This window comes from Stomoxys calcitrans, chromosome 3 (genome assembly GCF_963082655.1).
Source record: "Stomoxys calcitrans chromosome 3, idStoCalc2.1, whole genome shotgun sequence".
NCBI lineage: Eukaryota > Metazoa > Arthropoda > Insecta > Diptera > Muscidae > Stomoxys > Stomoxys calcitrans.
Window position 1 is genome coordinate 157,009,269 of NC_081554.1, and position 23,743 is coordinate 157,033,011.

The window sequence follows — 23,743 nt, forward strand, 5'->3', positions numbered from 1 at the left end:
CTTATGGAGTCTTTACAAGCCGCAATTTGTGTCCGATTTGCATGTAGTGTTATGTTATAACTTTCAACAACTGTGTTAAGTACGGTCCGAATCGGTATATAGCCTAATATAGCTCCCATAAAACCGATTTCCCGATTTGACTTCTTGAGCCCTTACAAGGGCTTCGATTTGGCTGAAATTTATAATAAAATAATCCCCTCAACTAAATTTATTTTGTATACATTTTTAGCAGAATCCATGGTGGTGGGGTCCCAAGATTTTGCCCGGCCGAACTTGGCCCGCCCGACTTTGGCCCGGCCGAACTTGGCACGGCAGAACTTGGCCCGGCCGAACTTGGCACGCTTTTACTTGTCTTCTTTTTTTTGTCAATTATTGGATCCCATTCATATAGGGCGGGGGAAGCAGATGGGGCAGTGTATATTCACCGCGGCTTCGCGGGCGAAAATTGGAGAGTTGGCTGTTGGCTGGCCCCAGCTCTGCGATGGAATCTGCGATGGATTCTTCCTACAGACCTGTTGCGAGTGATATCGGGATTTACGAAAAACTTTCATATCTTAGAGGATATGTTTTATAAACCTGCAACAACAGCATCAGGCAGGCCACCGCAGCAGGATTTCTGGTATCTGAAAGTAGAAGACGAGGATTAATAATTTATTGCTGGAATATGATGGAACGATTTACCTTATGCCAAAAGCCACGATGTTGATGATGGTTGCGTAGGGTTGCCATTGCGCATGGTTTTTGCCATTACGTACGTCGAATTACTACATGACTGAGATTGTTGTTGAGTCGCTGTACGACGATAAAGCGGGATTGGTCCACGTGACCATGGAAGGACAGGGCGACTGGAGGTTTGCATCTACCTCCCACTTTGGAAGAAATCTGTGCTTGTTTGTTAGTATTGTCTTTTTTGTTCGAACATTTTTACTTTTTGGCGAAGGATGGTGGGATGAGACCTCCGCTAGTGAGGCGACGAAAGCTAGGTGGTGCCCAAGACATTTTTGGCTGCAAATGGGGACCTCGTAACACATCCTTGACAGCGAAAAAGGGCTGTTTTTAGTGGACTTGCCCATTACTTTATGTATAACTAGCTTACCCGGGCCCGCTCCGCTGCGCCTTCTTTTACTTTATATGGAACAAAAGTTTCCTTGGAATATTTATTTTCATCAATTAAAGAGCTTTTAGTGAAATACCATGCTACGAAAATAGTATATCGCTTGACTAACAGTTTGACAATTTAACAATATAAGTGCATTTATCTGAATCCCATATGATCTTTATTGGTCTACGAATTTAAGTTTGGACGTAAGGTACTCCATTATTAAAATACTTTATTTCAGCCTAGTATCCTCATGTTTTCTCTGATTTAGGGGTGTTTTCGGGGGTGAGGTGGTCCCCAGACACTTGGGCCTGAAAAAATATCAGCATTGTGCTCTTCTTCCAAATACCATTTATTTAAACCCCTTATTGTCATTGGTTTAGGGGATTTTACACGATGAGGCGTCCCTTAAACACATTGCCCAAAATAGGTTATCAAATTAGATTTTTAATCTAAAATATCTTTCATTTGAGCCACATATTGGCATGGTCAAAAAGTGTTTAACCTTTGGGGGGTGTTTTTGGGGAAGGGGTAAATTCATGGTACTAAATTTGGATATCAAATTTGTATTCTACTCCCAAATACCTTTATTTGAACCCCATTTTGGGAAGGTCACCAAAAAATTGCTGTTTGTGGGGTATTTTGTGAAAGGGGTAGACCCCCAGAAAATTTGTCCCGAAAGTAGGTGTCAATTCTTGCTTTACCCCTCAATACCTTTCATTAAAGTTAAACATTGACATTGTCGGTAAATATGCCCGATTTAGGTGTGTTTTGGGGATTGGGGTGGTCCCCCAAACACTTAGCCCGGAAAATATATCAGCAACTTGCTCTATAGACACTTTTCCCGAATATTGATATCAGATTCGTGCTTTACTCGCAAATTCCTTTCATTTGAGTTCCATATTGCCATTGTCGATAAATATGTCCGATTTAGGGGTGTTTTGGGGGTTGGGATGGTCCCCCTAGCACTTGGTCCGACAATTGGATATCAGATAAGTTTTCTTATCCTAAATTCCTTTCATTCGAGTCTCATATTGTCGTGATTGGCCTAAATATATGTTTGGTAGGCTTTAGTGTGGGCAGCCCCTAGGTACCTCATCCGAAATATGGATACCAAATTTTTATTTTTTGGGCACACAAAATTTCGCTTAAATCGCACCACCCATCTCCGAGATCTGGCGTTTCTGAAAATTAGGGTAAGGGGGAGGGTCCGCCCCCCCTTCAGATATCAAAAAATGTAGTACCCTATTTTCACCACGGGATCATTATGCACCACTGTGAAAATTTCAAGAAAATTCGTTTCAGCCGTTTCTGAGTCCATAAGGAACACACAAACATACAAACATACAAACATAACAACAAAACATAAGGGCCTCCTTTTCTATGCCCAGAACGGCGTGTCGCATAAAAATAAGCACCACAGATCATTTTTCGGCATAATAGGCTCACAGCTAACCTCTGCGACACAGTGGCAAACTGGTGTAACGAAAATCTTTAGCTTTTATTTGGTAAAGTGTTCCAGTTTTTGGAATGAAAATGATACAAGCAGAGTATATATCCATAAGACAAGGACCAGTATATAGGACACAGCTTGTTATTGAACTGGTGATATATCATCTGGGCCTGGTGACTTAAAGAAGTCGAAACTTTTGAAAGCCTAAAATATTCAGACTCAATTTCCCAGACAACCAACTCTTCTGGCGCTACGTTATCCGTTGGAGTATTTCCCGGGAAATGTGTATCGACGATTGGTTCTAATGTTTCCTCACTAATCATTGCGCATACATGTTCTTCCTTTGCCTAGAGGTTTCAGATGTTTCCTTTACGAAGCTGGAGAATTCCACCAAGGATTTGTTCTGAATCTTTTTCAGCTTGCCCTTGTATTTCCTTAGCTCAGTCTTATGAACATCCCAGTCGTTTATTGCTCTTGTAGCTTTCGCCCTGTTTATGTGTTTTCTGAAGCCCTTCCTTGGACTAACCGGTTTTGGTGTCCATCATGGCGGTCGCTGTTTGCTCCTTTTGTTTGGCTCTGGGGCATGCTGACACAAGCATGGCATTCAAGGTCTTTGTAATCCGCTTGATTACTATGTCCATGTCCTCCGCAATTTCCACTTCCTTTTCTGGTCTAGAAGGGATAGTCATGGAGAATGTGTGTGTCTTTTGTAAAAATGCTTCAGCTCTCAAAAGCAGATCTTATTTTGATAAAGCCACTATAAAGAGTGATCATTTGATTTGATGTTGAAGACACAAATTTCCTTACAACTTTCTCTCCAATGTAAGGTAAATGTTTGAGTATGAAGATATTTTTAGTAAAATGACTCGCATTCGTTGGGCAAAAATGTGATTCATACAATTCATAAATAATATTTGTGGATTTTTGCCCAGTATTTTCTCTTTTGTTTTTTCTTGCTTTGGTTTTTCACTGCATTGTAGTCATTTCTACTCGGACAATATAAATTTGTCATATTTTTTATAGCTTTCACTCATAGCTATGCGGTATGCCTTTTTTCTCCTTGCCACTTTACTGCCCTCAAATAATTTTTAGATTGGTTTCACCTTCTTCTTAGATTATTAGTTTCCGTTTCCATTTCTATTTTGGTTGTGGAATTTATGGATATGCTTGCCAGCAGGTATGTACACATGCATTACTTATTTACAAAGTTATTAAATAAAATATATTGCTTTATGTCCTTTTTATGATAAAAAAATTTAATTTTATTCAATTTACTTTTGTCATTTATAATTCAAAGGAAACTTATTTTCTCTGTGGCTGGGGAATTTGTTAAAAATAAAAAATAAAATAAAAATGATTGCATGTGTGATGTAATAAATTGAGTGGCAAGATATTGATTGTCATATGGGGACAATGGCAATAGAAAATTCCATGTTATTTAAAGAAGCTTCTACAGTTTGAGAACCACTGGTACTCGAAAAAACCTGTATGGATGACCATACTACGTATGTAAAAAAATGCATATTTACCCATGAACATTCCTTTCAGGAACAGGGTCAAACTTCCACATATCATTGAGTGCTGTCCGATTCAAGTTTTTAACTCAATGATAAGGGTCCTCCTGTTTATAGCCAAGTCTGAACGACGTACCCCAATGCGACACCTTCTTGCGAAGAATTTTTACATGGCATAGTTCCCACAAATGTTGCCAGCATTAGGAGGGCATAGCCGCCGCTGAAGAATATTTCTGATATTCTCACCAGGATTCGAACCCAGGCGTTCAGAGTCCTAGGTGGACATGCTAACCTCTGTGCTACGGTGGCCTCCCCACTGCATATGTATTGGGTTGCCAAAAAGGTAATTGCGTATTTTTCATATAGTCGGCGTTGACAAATTTTTTTCACAGCTTGTGACTCTGTAATTGCATTCTTTCTTCTGTTAGTTATCAGCTGTTACTTTTAGCTTGCTTTAGAAAAAAAATATAAAAAAGTATATTTGATTAAAGTTCATTCTAAGTTTTATTAAAAATGCTTTTACTTTCATTTAAAAAATCCGCAATTACATTTTGGGCAACCCAATAGATATGCTTAAATAAATTAACAAACCGGAGCATAATAATAAGCTTCTATTTCGCCTGATATATATGAGCTACTAGCCGAACCGGGCCCGCACCGCTGCGTCTTCTTTAATTCTCTAATATATTTTACCCAACTGCTAGTGTCCGATGTTGGCGGCGAAGAGGATACCGCAAAACCAATCCCTGATGGTGGTATACAATGTTTACCTCCTAGTCAGAATGAGGTCCAAGTAGCAGTAACCCGACTAAAGAATAACAAGGCAGCAGGAGCCGACGGGTTACCCGCTGAACTATTTAAGACCGGAGGCGACACGCTGATAAGGCGTATGCATCAGCTTATTTGCACAATCTGGCCAGAAAAACGCATACCCGATGATTGGAACCTCAGCATACTATGTCCCGTACACAAGAAAGGAGTCAGGACGTAATGTGCAAACTACAGAGGAATAAGTCTCCACTCCATCGCATACAAGATACTCTCGAGCGTACTGGGTGACAGATTAAAACCTAAAGTCAATGGGATAATTGGGCCCTATCAATGCGGCTTTAGACCTGGTAAATCCTCCCTAGACCAGATATTCACACTGCGCCATATCTTGATATTGCTCTAATAGCAGAGCAAATCTTTTCTATAATTTTTTGCCTAAGAAGAGATGCCGGGAAAAGAACTCGACAAATGCGATCCATGGTGGAGGGTATATAAGATTCGGCCCGGCCGAACTTAGTACGCTTTTACTTGTTCTTTATCTGCTCGGTTGTGCAAGGCTTTTTGGAAGTTGAAACCATCCATTTCGTCTTAACTCCATTTACTGCCAGACCCATTTTCACTGGCTCTCTCTTGATTCTTTCAAAGGATGTAGTTACTAAAGGGTGATTTTTTTGAGGTTACGATTTTCATGCATTAGTATTTGATTGTCCGGTTTGGACCACAATTAAATTATATGTTGGAGACCTGTGTAAAATGGCAGCCAATTCGAATAAGAATTGCGCCCTTTGGAGGCTCAAGAAGTAAATAGAGTGATAGATTTATATGGGAGCTGTATCAGGCTATAGACCGATTCAGACCATAATAAACACGCATGTTAATGGTCATGAGAGGATCCTTCGTACAAAATTTCAGGCAAATTGCATAATAATTGCGACCTCTAGAGGCTTAAGCAGTCAAGATCCCAGATCGGTTTATCTAACAGCTATATCAGGTTATTGACCGATTTGAACCCAATTTAGCACAGTTGTTGGAAGTCATAGCAAAACACGTCGTGCAAAATTTCAAGATGTCAAGACCCAAGATCGGTTTATATGGCAGCTATACCAGGTTATAGACCGATTTGAACCATACTTGGCATAATTGTTGGATATCATAACAAAACACTTTGTGCAAACTTTCATTCCAATTGGATAAGAATTGCGTTCTCTAGAGGCTCAAGAAGTCAAGACCCAAGATCGGTTTATATGGCAGCGTATAAAAACATAGACCGATATGGCCCATTTACAATCCCAACCGACCTACACTAATAAGAATTTGTGCAAAATTTCAAGCGGCTAGCTTTACTCCTTCAAAAGTTGCGTGCTTTCGATAGACAGACGGATAGACGGACGGACATGTCTAGATCGACATAAAATGTCACGACGATCAAGAATATATATCCTTTTGGGGTCTCAGACCAATAATTCGAGTAGTTACAAACAGAATGACGAAATTAGTATACCCCTATCCTATGGTGGAGGGTATAAAAACCGAGTCCCATGTCATGATGGGTCATATTCCCATTTTAAACATTTTTGGGAGGTAGGGTGTACCCCTATACTTCGAACTGATTTTGTATGCCAGATTCGTAATCTACTCCTAAATACCTTTCATTTGAGGCCCATACTGACATGAACGCCCAATATGTCTGTTTGGGGGAATTTTGGGGTTGGGGCGGCCCGATGGGTACTTAGACCCAAATTTTAATACCATATTCGTATTCTATTTTCTAATACCTTTCATTTGATATCCATATAGTCCCGATCGGTCCACTTTTGATATTGGGTGGTGTTTTTGGGTAAAGGGGGAGGGACCCTCCCCTTCCGAAATCATCAAATTATAAAGTCTATTTCTCCTTTCTGGTCATATTCGCCATCATCAAACCAACGACCAAACAAACAAACACAAATTCAATTTTATATATATTTCCAATTCTTGCAAGCCTGTCTGCTCTACAATTAACTTGCAAGCTTTGCAAGCCCGGCTGTCCTACAATTAACTTGCAAGCCTTGCAATGTGGCAAGCATTAACAGTTCAGCTATTTTGTGGAGAGATCTACAGGCACAGCTTGAAACGCCTATAAAAGTATGGGGCAATCGAAAGCAGCTTCATAGTCGACGAAAACACTGTGTCGATCTTTCTCCTTTGGTCTCTTTCAGTATGTGTGTTGGGATGAGATGGATTCACTTGCTTCTCTGTAGTTGGCACATGCTATCTTGTCGTTTTTCTTGTGGACCTTTCTAGTAAGCTGAGGTCAATGAAAGGACATGTATTATTCTTGCCCTTCCTTATGTCGCATCAGCGTCTTGTTTCTGCCATTTATTAGTTCTGCTGGTAAACTATCGGCTCTTGGTGCCTTGTTGTTATTTAGTCGAGTTACTACCACTGCGCTGACTTGATTCTGGCTATGCGGCATACATTCTATTTTGTCCTCAGGGGTCGGTTCTGTGTTACCCTCGTCGCCGCTACTGTCAGATAACAACAGCTGGGAAAAATGTTCTTTCATATCGAAAACACACTTTCTGCATCTATTACCAGATTTACTTCTTTGTCTCTGCAGGTTTATATGATATGATAGAATTTACGGACTTAATTCTGACTCCTAAACATCTCGATTCGCTCACACCAACGTCTTTCCATTTCTTTCTTTTGTCTGAAAAATAAACGTTTCTTCTCTCTCCTTTTCTTCTGATATACCTCCTCTGTATAACTGTAAGGTTGCTGTATATGTCGCATAACTCAAATCGCGTCCAAACTAAAGAAATTGTTTATTCATTTTTTTCTCGAAACTGACTAGATATGCCACTTAAAATCCTTAAGCATACAACTGTATCATGAAATTTCTTTAATTAAACCCAAATATACCTTGATATTCGAAGAATATCAAAGCGGAAACTGTATTTCTTGTTTTGATAATTTGTTCTGCATCCTAAAAGTATGCTTTAAAAAAAGAAATTGAATATCTCCCACGTGAATTCAAATTTGTTATAATTCCATAAGTCAAGTGTTGCTTTTCCAAAAATAGATAACGTTTCATAAGAAATGCTCTCAATTTTCATCAACCACATTGAAAGTGTGCTACACGCATTCTTCTAACTGGGTTAAATAAATACCCCAAAGAAAGTGTTAAAACAGACCCCTCCTTTCTCATTTTTTATGCTGCCTCATTATAGGCGAGTACCTCCATCGACTTAGCTCAACTCATTTAGAAATGTTTGTGCAAACAGACACCACACGCCAGCTACAAAAACAACACTAACAATGTGACAACATCAACACAAATACCCATCCTCCGTGCACAATTAAACACACCCCACAAACATACACACATGCACTTGCTACATCGTGCAAACATAATCAACAAATGTTTTAAAACGGTACCACAAAAATACATTAACACATAATGGTAGGTATAACGGCAGTAGCAGCACCAGTAAGAACAACAACTACAATGACAGGAAGAGCACAAACCGATGTAACATTTAAAAAATGTTCATTTGAGTTTACACATTTGTTCTCTTCGCTTTGCTCTTTCATTCGGTGATAACAAAACCGCGAATACAACTAAAATGACAAAACAAAAACAAAATTGTTAAAAAAAAACACTCACGCAAATAACCCTGCTCACTCACACAATCATACGCCCTTGATATGTTGCATGAAGAAAAACAAATAAGACGCAGAAAGAGGACGAGGTGTAGATAATGGGTTGCACAGTGGGGATATTATAATAACAGAGGAATAGCGCAGAGGTTAGCATGTCCGCCATGTTCAGCGGTGCCCTACCTAATGCTAACGAAATTCGTGAGGATTTTGGCATGTAAAAACTTCTTCCCAAAGAGATGTCGCGCTGCGGCACGCCGTTCGGACACGGCTATAAAAAGGAAGTCCCTTATCGTTGAATTTAGACTTGAATCGGACAACACTCATGGATACGTGAGAGGTTTGCCTCTGTTGCTTAATGGAATATTCATGGGCAAATTTGGATTAACTTTACTTTGTAACACCCAGAAGGAAGAGGGATAGGCCCGACCCATCGATTTAGAATCACTTTCTGATTCGATTAAGCTGTGTCCGTCTGTCTGTCCGTGTTCATTTGTGTACAAAATACAGGTCCACTTTTCGTCCGACTGTCTTCAAATTTGTCACAGGCATGATTTTCGGCGTAGAGACGAAGCTTAGTGAAATTAGTAAAAATCGTTTCAGATTTGGATATAGCTCCCATATATATGTTCGTCCGATTTGCAGTAATAATGCAATTAGATGGTCATTTGTTAACCGATTTTCACGAAATTTGGCAGGAGGGATTTTCTCTTGACTTTCGACATTACTGGTGAATTTTATGAAAAATCGGTTCAGATTTAGGTATAGTTCTCATATATATACATCGCCTGATTTTAACTTCTAGAGCACAGCAAGCGCATTTATTGACCCATCTTGCCAAAATTTTGCAAAACGCTTTGCCCGACGACTGCCACAGTATCTGAGAAGTTTGCTCGAAAGCGGTTCAGATATAGGTATAGCCGTCAGATTTTGAAAAATATTGCAAGAAAGTGCCCATTTTTTAACCGATTCTCTCGAAATTTTGTAGGAAAGATTTTCCTATAACTCTCGATATCATTGGTGAATTTCATAGTAATCGGCCCAGATTTAGAAATAGCAGTCACATATGTATATCGCCAGATTTTTTCATCCCAAGAGCCACTGCAAGCGCATTTATTGACCCATCTTGCCAAAATTTTGCAAAACACTTTCCCCGACGACTACCACATTATCTGAGAAGTATGCTCGAAATCGGTTCAGAATTAGATATAGCTACCACATATATGTTCGTCACATTTTAAGTAATTTGCAATAATTTTGTCATTTGTCAACCGTAGTTATTACAGTTTGAACATATTTGCTCGCCGAGGTCCATCGAAATTTGTACAGAATTGGATATAGCTCCCACATTGTACTTATAAATTAGGTGTAGGGTGTTATACAGTCGGCACCGCCCGACTTTTGCCCTTCCTTACTGGTTTTTATATGTGAGAGAGCAAGGACTTAATATGTGCGGCACAATAACGCCCCGGTCGGAAGCGCGCCCGTTCCTTCCGCAAAATGGACTCAAGTGCATGCGAAATACGCTGAAGCATCGCGTTTATCGCGTTATTCCTCTTCAGTTTATAGACTGTGTTAGGCTAACCGTCGTTGTAATTGCGACCATTATTTCCCTTTATCCATTCTGAGGGAATAACATTTGTACCCCAGTCCTCTCTGATGATTGGGGTGTTTGATTGAGTAATGAGAGTGTGCACCATACCGCAACAGTTCGGAAGATACGTTTCCGCAAATTAGAGGAATAAGAGCGTCGGAACCTGCGTCCTCGATTGCTGTTTGCCATGGATGCAGCTTGGCGGCATGTTATAAGCACTGAGACTAATTATATGCAAGGGAAGTGTACTTCCCTTTTGATGGGTTGGATGTGTTTTTGCGAGAACGGATCTCTGAGCTTATGGTACCCCACCCTTCCCGGGACCTTTTTTATGCACCGATGGATCTAATCAGGGAATAAAATAGGCCTCGGCCGGGTGCAGCGAAGACCTCAGGAGGAAGATTTCATGGTACTGAATGTACTAGAGACGATGTCGATGCGGTAGCGGGCGGCCCGATCAGATATACACGTGGACGCCGAACTATCTGGCATCGGACCATGTATTGGGTTGCCCAAAAAGTAATTGCGGATCTTTCATATAGTCGGCGTTGACAAATTTTTTCACAGCTTGTGACTCTGTAATTGCATTCTTTCTTCTGTCAGTTATCAGCCGTTACTTTTAGCTTGCTTTAGAAAAAAAAGTGTGAAAAAGTATATTTGATTAAAGTTCATTCTAAGTTTTATTAAAAATGCATTTACTTTCTTTTAAAAAATCCGCAATTAGTTTTTGGGCAACCCAATATGCCGATCTCTCGATTTGACTTCTTGAGCTTGTTACAAAAAAAAAAAATCATTTACAAATTCTGCCCCCAATGTGTGAGGGCGCACCAATATAAGCAGCAATACCAAGTGATATTAAGGGTTAACCATCTCATCATAACGACTGACAGACTGGTTGACAACGCTCAGATGTACATGCATTAGTGTATATTTTTAATGAGGATTTTTATTTGGGTTACAACAAATTTTAGTGGTTTTTTTTTTTTTTTTTGTTAAATTATATTCTTGTGTATTGGGTTGTACTTGTGTATATATTGTAATGAAATTGGATGATGGTTCGTCCACAATTTTAATAGCAAGTGCAGAGAGTAGAAAAGCACAAGGAAACAAGACTCTTGGGGGGAAATCGAGATATATGGATTGACAGAAGTCTATATTGGATGAGAGTATTGAAAATTGTATATTATTCTTGCAACTTTCGAATCAGCCTCATATACCCATACACACCCACACACACGTGCCATGGCATTTCAATGAACGGAATATATAAACCTCATTTATTATGTTTAGATTTAATGTACTTTGTTGTTTTCTCTGGTGCACGCTTTGCTAAACAACATGAAGAAATAATAATTCATATTATTTTGTATTCGTTTCCGGTTTCCATTTTGTATCTCTCATGATGCTTGCAAAGTAGTTGGCCAGCAGTAGTTGGTCCCCTTCGCTGTTATGGTATTTTTTCCGAGAACTCACATACATATGTTTGCGTTCGTGTGTATGTGTGTGTGTGTTTGTGAGTGGTTTTTGTGGCTTTTTTAATGTTTTGTTTGCCATTTCCTTTTTGGGGAGTTTACTTTGGAGTATTTTTTAATTGCCATTTAAAATATTCATAATCCGAAACAACCGAGAGCAGCAACAAAAAGCCCACACAACAAATATGGCATTCCAGCAAATACCTGCTGCGTTAAAACCATAGTATAGGAGATATTCAGGCAAGACAAGTAGAGGTGAAAACGGATGTTACGAAAGGTTTACCTTAGATAGAAATCTTTGGGTACTTTGCAAAATGTTTGCAAAGTGTATGCATTATTCATGGTATCATTCTCCAGTGTGGTCGAGCTCTTCGGAGTGTTTTAAATGAGAATTGCAAACAGCAGTGAAGACAGGTAACATGCTTAGAGCTAATTACACTAAGCAACCAAAGAATTTAAGTTACACTAGAGGGAACTGTCAGCACATTTTTTATACCCTCCACCATAAGATGGGGGGTATACTAATTTCGTCATTCTGTTTGTAACTACTCGAAATATTCGTCTGAGACCCCATAAAGTATATATATATTCTTGATCGTCGTGACATTTTATGTCGATCTAGCCATGTCCGTCCGTCCGTCTGTCCGTCCGTCCGTCCGTCCGTCTGTCTGTCGAAAGCACGCTAACTTCCGAAGGAGTAAAGCTAGCCGCTTGAAATTTTGCACAAATACTTCTTATTAGTGTATGTCGGTTGGTATTGTAAATGGGCCATATCGGTCCATGTTTTGATATAGCTGCCATATAAACCGATCTTGGGTCTTGACTTCTTGAGCCTCTAGAGTGCGCAATTCTTATCCGATTGGAATGAAATTTTGCACGACGTGTTTTGTTATGATATCCAACAACTGTGCCAAGTATGGTTCAAATCGGTCCATAACCTGATATAGCTGCCATATAAACCGATCTTGGGTCTTGACTTCTTGAGCCTCTAGCGTGCGCAATTCTTATCCGATCAGAATGAAATTTTGCACGACGTGTTTTGTTATGATATCCAACAACTGTGCCAAGTATGGTTCAAATCGGTTAATAATCTGATATAGCTGCCATATAAGCCGATCATGGGTTTTGACTTCTTGAGCCTCTAGAGTGCGCAATTCTTATCCGATTGAAATGAAATTTTGCACGACGTGTTTTGTTATTATGTCCAACAACTGTGCCAAGTATGGTTTAAATCGGTCCATAACCTGATATAGCTGCCATATAAACCGATCTTGGGTCTTGACTTCTTGAGCCTCTAGCGTGCGCAATTCTTATCGGAATGGAATGGAATTTCGCACGACGTGTTTTGTTATGATACCCAACGACTGTGCCAAGTATGGTTTAAATCGGTCCATAACCTGATATAGCTGCCATATAAACCGATCTTGGGTCTTGACTTCTTGAGCATCTAGAGGCCACAATTCTTATCCGATTTGAATGAATTTTTGCACGAAGTATTTCGTTATGATATCCAACAACTGTGCTAAGTATGGTTCAAATCGGTCCATAACCTGATATGGCTGTCATATAAACAGATCTGGGGACTTGACTTCTTGAGCTTCTAGAGGGCGCAATTCCTATCCGATTTGGCTGAAATTTTGCATGACGTATTTTATTTTTACTTTCAACAACTGTGCCAAATAAGGTTCAAATCGGTTCATAACCTGATATAGCTGTCATATAAACCGATCTGGGATCTTGACTTCTTGACCCCTAGAGGTCGCAATTATTATCCGATATGCCTGAAATTTTGTACGATGGATCCTCTCGTGACCATCAACAAACGTGTTTATTATGGTCTGAATCGGTCTATAGCCCGATACAGATCCCATATAAATCGTTCTCTCTATTTTACTTCGTGAGCCCCAATGGGCGCAATTCTTATACGAATTGGCTGAAATTTTACACAGGTCTCCAACATATAATTTAATTGTGGTCCGAACCGGACCATATCTTGATATCGTTTTAATAGCAGAGCAACTTTTTTCTTATATCCTTTTTAGCCTAAGAAGAGATGCCGGGAAAAGAACTCGACAAATGCGATCCATGGTGGAGGGTATATAAGATTCGGCCCGGCCGAACTTAGCACGCTTTTACTTGTTTTGTCTTTTTTTGTGAAGTAAAATATTGAGATTGAATATATAGTTATGTATTAAAACACTTCTGCGGATAGGAATCGCACTCTCTAGAGGCTCAAGAAGTCAAGACCTCAGATTTGTTTATGTGACAGCCATATCAGGTTATGAACCGATGTCAACCATACTTGGCAATTATTTTTAACACCTCATGCAAAATTTTAGCCAAATCGGATTAGAATTGATGACTCAAGAAGTCAAGATTTCAGATCGGTTTATATGAAAGCTAGATCAAGTAATGGAACGATTTAAACCATACCTAAAACAGTTTTTGGAAGTCATAACGGAATACGTCATGCAAAATTTCAGCGAAATCGAATTGGAAATGCGACCTACAGAGGCTCAAGACCTCAGATCGGTTATATGACAGCTATATCAGGTTATACACCGATTTAGACCATTTTTAGCACACTTGTCGGAAATCATAACAAAACACATCATGCAAAATTGTAGCCAAATCGGATAAATATTGCGACCTCTAGTGGCTCAAGAATTCAAGATCGGTTTATATGGCAGCTATATCAAAGCATGGACCGATATGGTCCATTTACAATCCCAACCGAACAACACTAATAAGAAGTATTTGTGCAAAATTTCAAGCGGCTAGCTTTACTCTTTTGAGAAATTGCATGCTTTCGACAGACAGACGGACGAATAGACAGGCAGACGGAAGGATGGACGGACAGACGGACGGATAGACGGACAGACGAACGGACGGATGGACGGACAGACGGACGGATGGACGGACGGATGGACGGACGGGTGGACGGACGGACGGACGGACGGATGGACGGACGGATGGACGGACGGATGGATGGACAGACGGACGGACATGGCTAGATATACTTGAAGTGTCATTACGATCAAGAATATATGTACTCCATTAGGTCTTGGACGAATATTTCGAGGATTTACAAACAGATTGACGAAATTAGTATACCCCCATCCTATGGTGGAGGGTATAAAAAATTCATAAAAAACAATCATCGAAACACCAGTAAGGAAAGGCAAAAGTCGGGAGGTGCAGACTTTATAATACCCTTCACCTACAATTTGAGTATAAAGTGGGAGCTCTATCAAATTCTGAACCAATTTTGATGAACCTCTGCTCGGATGTTTTCGGATGGGTTAATAAACAATCAAATTTCAAGCAAATATGTTCAAACTGAATAAATACGGTAGACAAATGAAAACATTTTTGCAAATTAGCCAAAATCTAACGAATATATATATGGGAGCTACATCTTAATCGGAACCGATGTTGACTAAACTTCTTCGATATTGTGGTAGGCATCGAGGAAAGAGTTGTGCACAATTTTGGTAATATTCGCCAATACCATTGTTATAACTTGCAGTGACCCTAAAAGTGAAAATCGGGCGAAATACATATATGACAGATTTATGTAAATCTAAACTAATTTTTCTGAAATTCACCAGTAATATTAAAAGACATAAGGAAATCCTTCCTTTAAAATTTTGAGAGAATCGATTGACAAATAAGAACTTTATTGCAATATTTCTCAAAATCGAACGAACATATATACGAACATATCTAAATCTGAACCGATTTCTAGCAAACTTCTTAGACATTGTGGAAGTCGTCGGGGAAAGTGCTGCACAAAATTTTGGGAAGATTAATCAATAAAAACGTTTGCTGTTCTTCTAGAAGTGAAAATCGGGCGATATACATATATGGCAGCTATATCTAAATCTGAACCGATTTCTACGAAATTAACCAGTAATGTTGAAAGAAAATCCTTCCCGTCAAATTCAAAGAAAATCGGTTAACAAATTACCATTTTATTGCATTATTTGTATTTGTATTTTATTATGATAAAACCCATACAAAAGACAATATCTTATATAAAGCATGAGTTGGTAAATTGATAAATACAATGACTTCAACAAGTTTTCATTTAAATAGAACAATAATTGATAAAAATATTTAACCATTTAAGCAAAGTTACTGATACAATATTTAAGTAAAAAAGGTTAAAAAATAATTTAAACAAGTAAAAGCGTGCTAAGTTCGGCCGGGCCGAATCTTATATATCCTCCACCATGGATCGCATTTGTCGAGTTCTTTTCCCGGCATCTCTTCTTAGGCAAAAAGGATATAAGAAAAGAGTTGCTCTGCTATTAAAACGATATCAAGATATGGTCCGGTTCGGACCATAATAAACACGTTTGTTGATGGTCACGAGAGGATCCATCGTACAAAATTTCAGGCATATCGGATAATAATTGCGACCTCTAGGGGTCAAGAAGTCAAGATCCCAGATCGGTTTATATGGCAGCTATATCAGGTTATGAACCGATTTGAACCTTATTTGACACAGTTGTTGAAAGTAAAAATAAAATACGTCATGCAAAATTTCAGCCAAATCGGATAGGAATTGCGCCCTCTAGAAGCTCAAGAAATCAAATCCCCAGATCTGTTTATATGACAGCTATATCAGGTTATGGACCGATTTCAACCATACATGGCACAGTTATTGGATATCATAACGAAATACTTCGTGCAAAAATTCATTCAAATCGGATAACAATTGTGCCCGCTAGAGGCTCAAGAAGTCAAGACCCAAGATCGGTTTATATGGCAGCTATATCAGGTTATGAACCGATTTAAACCATACTTGGCACAGTTGTTGGGTATCATAACAAAACACGTCGTGCGAAATTCCATTCCAATCGGATAAGAATTGCGCACTCTAGAGGCTCAAGAAGTCAAGACCCAAGATCGGCTTATATGGCAGCTATATCAGGTTATGAACCGATTTGAACCATATTTGGCACAGTTGTTGGATATCATAGCAAAAAACATCGTGCAAAATTTCATTCCAATCGGATAAGAATTGCGCACTCTAGAGGCTCAAGAAGTCAAGACCCAAGATCGGCTTATATGGCAGCTATATCAGGTTATGAACCGATTTGAACCATATTTGGCACAGTTGTTGGATATCATAACAAAACACGTCGTGCAAAATTTCATTCTGATCGGATAAGAATTGCGCACGCTAGAGGCTCAAGAAGTCAAGACCCAAGATCGGTTTATATGGCAGCTATATCAGGTTATAAACCGATTTAAACCATACTTGGCACATTTGTTGGATATCATAGCAAAAAACATCGTGCAAAATTTCATTCCAATCGGATAAGAATTGCGCACTCTAGAGGCTCAAGAAGTCAAGACCCAAGATCGGTTTATATGGCAGCTATATCAAAACATGGACCGATATGGCCCATATGGATATTTACAATACCAACCGACCTACACTAATAAGAAGTATTTGTGCAAAATTTCAAGCGGCTAGCTTTACTCCTTCGGAAGTTAGCGTGCTTTCGACAGACAGACAAAACACGTCGTGCAAAATTTCATTCTGATCGGATAAGAATTGCGCACGCTAGAGGCTCAAGAAGTCAAGACCCAAGATCGGTTTATATGGCAGCTATATCAGGTTATAAACCGATTTAAACCATACTTGGCACATTTGTTGGATATCATAGCAAAAAACATCGTGCAAAATTTCATTCCAATCGGATAAGAATTGCGCACTCTAGAGGCTCAAGAAGTCAAGACCCAAGATCGGTTTATATGGCAGCTATATCAAAACATGGACCGATATGGCCCATTTACAATACCAACCGACCTACACTAATAAGAAGTATTTGTGCAAAATTTCAAGCGGCTAGCTTTACTCCTTCGGAAGTTAGCGTGCTTTCGACAGACAGACGGACGGACGGACAGACGGACGGACATGGCTAGATCGACATAAAATGTCACGACGATCAAGAATATATATACTTTATGGGGTCTCAGACGAATATTTCGAGTAGTTACAAACAGAATGACGAAATTAGTATACCCCCCATCTTATGGTGGAGGGTATAAAAAAGAGATAAAGAAACTATGAAGAAAATTTAACAATTTAATCAAAGTTACTGATAAAAAATAAATAAATAAATTGTTATAGAAAAACAATACCAATAACTAATTAAAATGATTATAAATCGAAGATTTGAATTGTCGTTACTTATAATTTGAATACTATTGGGAGGATTATTCCATATTTGTGTTATTTATTTACCTCAGGTAGAGTTGGCAAAACGCAATACAGAAGCCAGATATGACGGTTTATTGGTATAAATTATCTTGTGGATCATTTGCAACGAGCGTTTCTTAAGGAACGAGTTAAATGAGACACCATATACTTGTCTGGCAAAGTCAGATACCCGGTTTCATCTACGCAAACCAAAAGTGTATCTAACGACATCGTTAAAGGCCACGTGCAATTTATTCCTATGAGTTTCATCACAACCGTACAAAACCTCGCAAGAGTATAAAAATTTCGGCAGAATAAAAGTCCTAGTCAAAAGCATTCTTATTGACAAAGGGGTATACTGTCGACTCATATACAAGTTTCGTAAAACGCCGTAGGTCCTGCCCACTGTCATACTGACATGATTCTTCCATGAAAGTCTATCATCAAACTCCAACCCAAGGTTTCTTGCAGATGAAACAATCTCAATTGGGGCTCCAGCAATTGCCACATCAAGATTGGGCGGCATTGTCACCCGATTACAAGGCATTTTGACTTTGTTGGATTAAAAGTAGTCCGTTGGCGTTTGCCGATGTGTTTATCCTATCCAAGTCACTATTAAGGCGAAGTACGCCATCGATCAGCCTCTCCGGCGAGGAGCTCATATACAGCTGTACGTCGTCGGCAAACATATGAATACCACAGTTACACAACTGTCCAGGAAGGTCATTGCTATACAAGGAAAAAAAGGAATGGGCTCAATACAGACTCCTGTGGAACACCTCTTGAGACTGGAAGATAACTAGAACATCGGCTATCAACACATACCGATTGGCTTCTATTCGAAAATAAAAGATCTGTTGTTCTTTCAGAAAATTTAAATAAATGTTTCAGTTTAAGGCAAATTATATTGGGATCAACGGCATCAAATGCCTTCGAATGATCTAAAAGAATAAGAAAGGTAACTTTATCGCTGTCAATATCACACCTTACATCTTCAACTACTTTCAAAAGTGCAGTAATGCAACTATGCTTTGGCCGGAAACCAGATTGAAAATCTGTTAGCAGCGAATTATTTGCAATATATCCTGATATTTTCCAGTTGGCTAGAGTCTAAAATATCTTAGAGATGTATTGAAGTATTGCTATTGGCCTAAATTCCTGGTTATTCATTGGTATTTGGACTATCCTTGCCCGTTTCCAAGACTGTGGATAGCAACTCCTTAACATAATATTGTTAAAAAGATGACACATATACGGAAGAATAAAGGGTAGAATTATACTAAAAAATCTAGGGTCAAAACCATCAGAACCAATGGCGTTAGACCAAATCGATTCTACAGCGCTAACGATATCGCTTTGTTTAAAACGCTCAAGATCCTATTTGGCTGAAATTTTGTACAACGACGTTTTCGCCAACATCCAAGCCAAATTTGATCCGAATCGGCCTATAAATTGATATAGCTCTCATATAAACGGATTTCCCGATTTTACTTCTTGAGCCACCATAGGGCGTAATTCTTGTTCGATTTGGCTTAAATTTTGCACAATGACATCTACTATGGTATCCAACATCCAAATCAAGTATCGTCCAAATCGGTGCAATACCGGATATAGCTCTAACAGCATGGCAATTTTTATCCATTATATTTTGTTTGCCCATAAAGAGATACCGTGTAAGGAATTGCGAGCCATGGTGGGGGGATTATAAAGATTCGGCCGTCAGAACTTACCACGATTTTAGTTGGTTCGGTTAAAAAATATATTTCCGGTGTAACTCATGTAAATTATTAAGTCTTATGTTTGTAGTTTAGTGTAATTCACCTGCTTGCTAACCCGTTAAGCCTGAAACACATTCTTTTGAAAACATTTGTCCTGGTACTTTACAATGAAATTAAGAATTTTATCAGATTTTCTAGCCTAATAACATAAAACTAAGGAGTGTTGACATATTCTTATATTCAAGTTAGCTCAGTACAAAAGAATAACATTATCTTTTAAATATGTTTTTTCTCAAATCTTCTACATTAATTTTCTTCTTTCCTGGGGTGCTTTATTAATTATTACTCCCTGAAATCCCACCTACTCATTATAATTAACTTTTATGTTGTGTAAGACAAACACGTGTTAAGCGTGGTTCACTTCTTGTCTGTTTGAAGTAGAATTTGTTGTATGTCAAGACAGTTAACATACAACTACAATGTTGACTTACTTGAAAAGGATCAGGTGCAGTGAAGAAGAATATGTTGATATATTCTTGGAGCAGAACTCAATAAGTACTACAAAGTATTAATAGGTCCATAATCTCAATGGTGTGTAGGCATTAGACCATTGAGTCCACCTTGTATCAATGAACAAAAAATAAAATTAATTATAAATTTCATTAATTTCTTTGACAAAACCTTTGACCCTTAAATACAGAAAAAATGTTATAAAAAGAAGCAGCATATATCTGATGCTGCTAAGCCCACATCAAGTTAGATTCTATAGTGGTTGATCATTGATGATATCATTAAATAAAATCATTCAGGTGTAAAGCAAAGCTTTCATGCGTAAATCTTCTACCAAAAGAATCATTTCTATTTTTAGTGTTCTTTCTTCTTTTTTTTTTCATATTGAAAAGATAAAACGACCGTCATTGAAATGTTGATGCTTCGCCAAAGCGCAATTGTTACGGACTCTCGTCATTTGTGGATTTTTGCGTTTAATGACAACTTGAATGCCTTATGATATGGAATATTCTATAGAATTTGATTGTATTCATTTGTTTGCTGCTGAAGGACGTATTTCTTTAGTGCTTTAAAATGACGATTTGTTAAATGACGTTAGATGGCAAGGCATAAAAAAAAAACGAATATAGTCAGACTAAAGTTGATGAGAAGCAAGTTTTTGTTTAAAAATAAGTCGTATTTAGACATGCAAAGAGTTATATGGCAGCGGGAGCATGCCAAGATAAAATTAAAAAAATTTTCTCTCTAATCCGAAAAGCAGATGTCTGCGGTTCGGCTGTACTCGAACAAAATGTTTCCCGATCAGACAGTTACCTGTCCTGGTGAACACAATGAGTGAAACTAGTGTTCTAACCAAAGCACAGCGGCGCAATTTGAGTTTTTTCGTAACAAAAATCTTATCTTTTGAACCAATTAAGATAACTGAATGATTTAAATGACATATGAAATATAACTGTTCAGGCTGTGAAATGAATGTTTGAAAAGTGTTCTACCCTTTGTAGGTGCTAAGTTTTAGCTCATCAAAGTCAGAATTTGTGTAAAAATGGTAAATAAGTTGATTAAAAAAAATATTTTTGTAAATTTTACATTTTTCCCCTTTTTTAAAGATTTAGGGTTTTAAAAAAATTAACTTAAGAACAAGTACGAGCGTGCTAAGTTCGGCCGGGCCGAATCTTATGGATCGCATTTGCCGAGCTCTTGCCACGGTCAGTCAAATCGAATGACAATTGCGCCCTCTAGAGGCTCAAGAAGTCAAGACCCAAGATCGGTTTATATGGCAGCAATATCAAATCATGGACCGATTTCACAATTGTTAGAAGTGATACCAAAACACGCCCTCTAGAGGCTCAAGAAGTCAAGACCCAAGATCGGATTATATGGCAGCTATATTAAATTTGGATTGTAAATGGACCGATTTGGTCCATTTACAATCCAAACCGATCTACACTAATAAAAAGTATTTGTGCAAAATTTCAAGCGCCTAGTTATACTCCTTCGAAAGTTGCTGTGATTTCGACAGAAAGACGGACGGACAGTCACTGCTTGATCGACTTAAAATGATATGACGATCTATAATATATATACTTTATGGGGTCTCAGACGCATATTGCGAGGTGTTACAAACAGATTGACGAAATCAGTATACCCCCATCCTATGGTGGAGGGTTTAATAGAAAGAATAAGGCCCAGATAGGTTTATATGACAGCTATATCATGTTATGGACCTGGTTGAAATCGGCACTGTTGTTAGAAGTCATGATAAAACACCTAATGCTAAATTTAAGTCAAGTCGGAAAAGAATTATACCCTCTAGTGGCTCTAGAAGTCAAGATCCAAGATCGGTGTATATGACAGTGGAGGATATAATAAATAAAGGCGTGCTAAGTTCGGCCGGGCCGAATCTTGGAAACAGACCACCATGGATTGTGATAAAAATGTATTCAAAATAAATCTACTAGCTACTATATACCAAACTTCTGTCAAACCAGCAAAAATTAAAGCTTCTAGGAATCGAATAAAGATGATCCACATGCAAAATTTCAGGCAAATCGGACAAATGTTGAGGCTTGTAAGGACCTAACAAGTCAAATTGGGAGATCGGTTTATATGGGAGCTATATCAGGTTATAGACCGATTTGGACCGTACTTGACACTGTTGTTGGAAGTCATAACAGAACACTACATGCAAAATTGCAGCCAAATCGGATAAAAATAGCGGCTTGTATGGGCTCAAGAAGTCAAATCGGGAGATCGGTTTATATGGGAGCTATATCAGGTTATGGACTGATTTAGACCGTATTTGGCACAGTTGTTGGAAGTCGTAACAGAGCACCACATACAAAAATTCAGTCAAATCGGACAAATTTTGCGGCTTGTAAGACCCTAAGAAGTCAAATCGGGAGATTGGTTTATATGGGAGCTATATCAGGTTATGGACTGATTTGGACCGTAATTGACACTGTTGGAAGTTATAACAAAACACTACATGCTCAATTTCAGCTTAAAGGGTCAAAAATTGCGGCTTGTAAGGGCCCAAGAAGTCAAATCGGGAGATCGGTTTATATGGGAGCTATATCAGGTTGAAGACTGATTTAGGCAGTATTTAGCACAGTTGGTTGAAGTCGTTAAAGAACACCGCATGCAAAATTTCATCCAAATCGGACAAATATTGCGGCTTGTAAGGGCTCTATAAGTCAAATCGGTAGATCGGTTCATATGGGAACTATATCTAACTCTGAACCGATATTGTCCATTCGCAATCTCCAACGACCTACATCGATATTAAGAATCTTTGCGAAATTTCAAGCGGCTAGCTTTACGCGTTCGACCGCTATCGTGATTTCAGCAGACGAACGGACGGACAAGGGTAGATCAACTCAGAACATCGAGAGGATCAAAAATAAATATGCATTATGGGGTCTTAGATGAATATTTTGAGGTGTTACAAACGGAATAACTAGATTAGTATACCCCAATCCTATGGTGGTGGGTATACATATTTCAACTGTCTGTTAAATTTTCATCAGAATTCGTATATTAATCTATGTCTAAAAGACTAATCATTTCTAAACTATAATTTTTTCGTGATTTCTTATGCCGTTTTGAAGAAATAGGAGAATTGGAAGATGCTGACAAAATGACGTATAGGTCCTCGTTTTGCCCAACCCGTCATGCTGTAAACGTATTCCGTAATCCATATGTTTTTATAGAATTTTTTAAGAGACTCCTGTGCTTCTTCAGAAAGCTCTCTAATTGGCAACGACTGATAGTCACTTACATCATTGCCATGTGCTAATATTTTATGGACTATTTGGGGTCAATTTCTTCTGTGGTTATTTTTTTCCGCTAAAAGTTATACAATTTATGATGCATATTTTCGATATTTTGTAGAATTGATGCTCTCCTTGCAGTTGAAGACATTTAAAATAGTTCTTAATCTATTTACGATTTAATTGCCAATTCCAGTGAATCTAGTTACTGCTGGACCATTTTCAAAAATCTCCTAGAAATGTTTCCATTGTTTGAGTTTCCGTATCCGAACTTGGGATAGTTTACTTTTAGTCCAAGTTGTTTAAAAAAATCATGTTTTATTTGCTTCTTTCTGATATTTTTTTATCTTAAGTTGATGTATATCATCGAAATTTTCTTCCTTTTGTGATAGGGTAATACTCCAGTTTTAGCAAGAACTCCATGCACCGTATCCTCGCATGCAAAGGTGACATTCCATATTCGTAGTTCTCCTTGTCTTTAGAA

The 23,743-nt window shown here is 38.5% G+C and overlaps 1 protein-coding gene across 1 annotated transcript in view; it reads right to left on the reverse strand.

Moving 5' to 3' along the window:
• Positions 1–8,269: 8,269 nt before the first annotated feature.
• Positions 8,270–23,743, reverse strand: part of LOC131996194 (uncharacterized) — a 78,506-nt gene continuing 63,032 nt past the window's right edge. The window contains exon 2 of the mRNA XM_059365656.1: positions 8,270–8,440. Within this exon, the coding sequence (XP_059221639.1) occupies positions 8,270–8,440 (171 nt within the window). The remainder of the gene's footprint in view (positions 8,441–23,743) is intronic.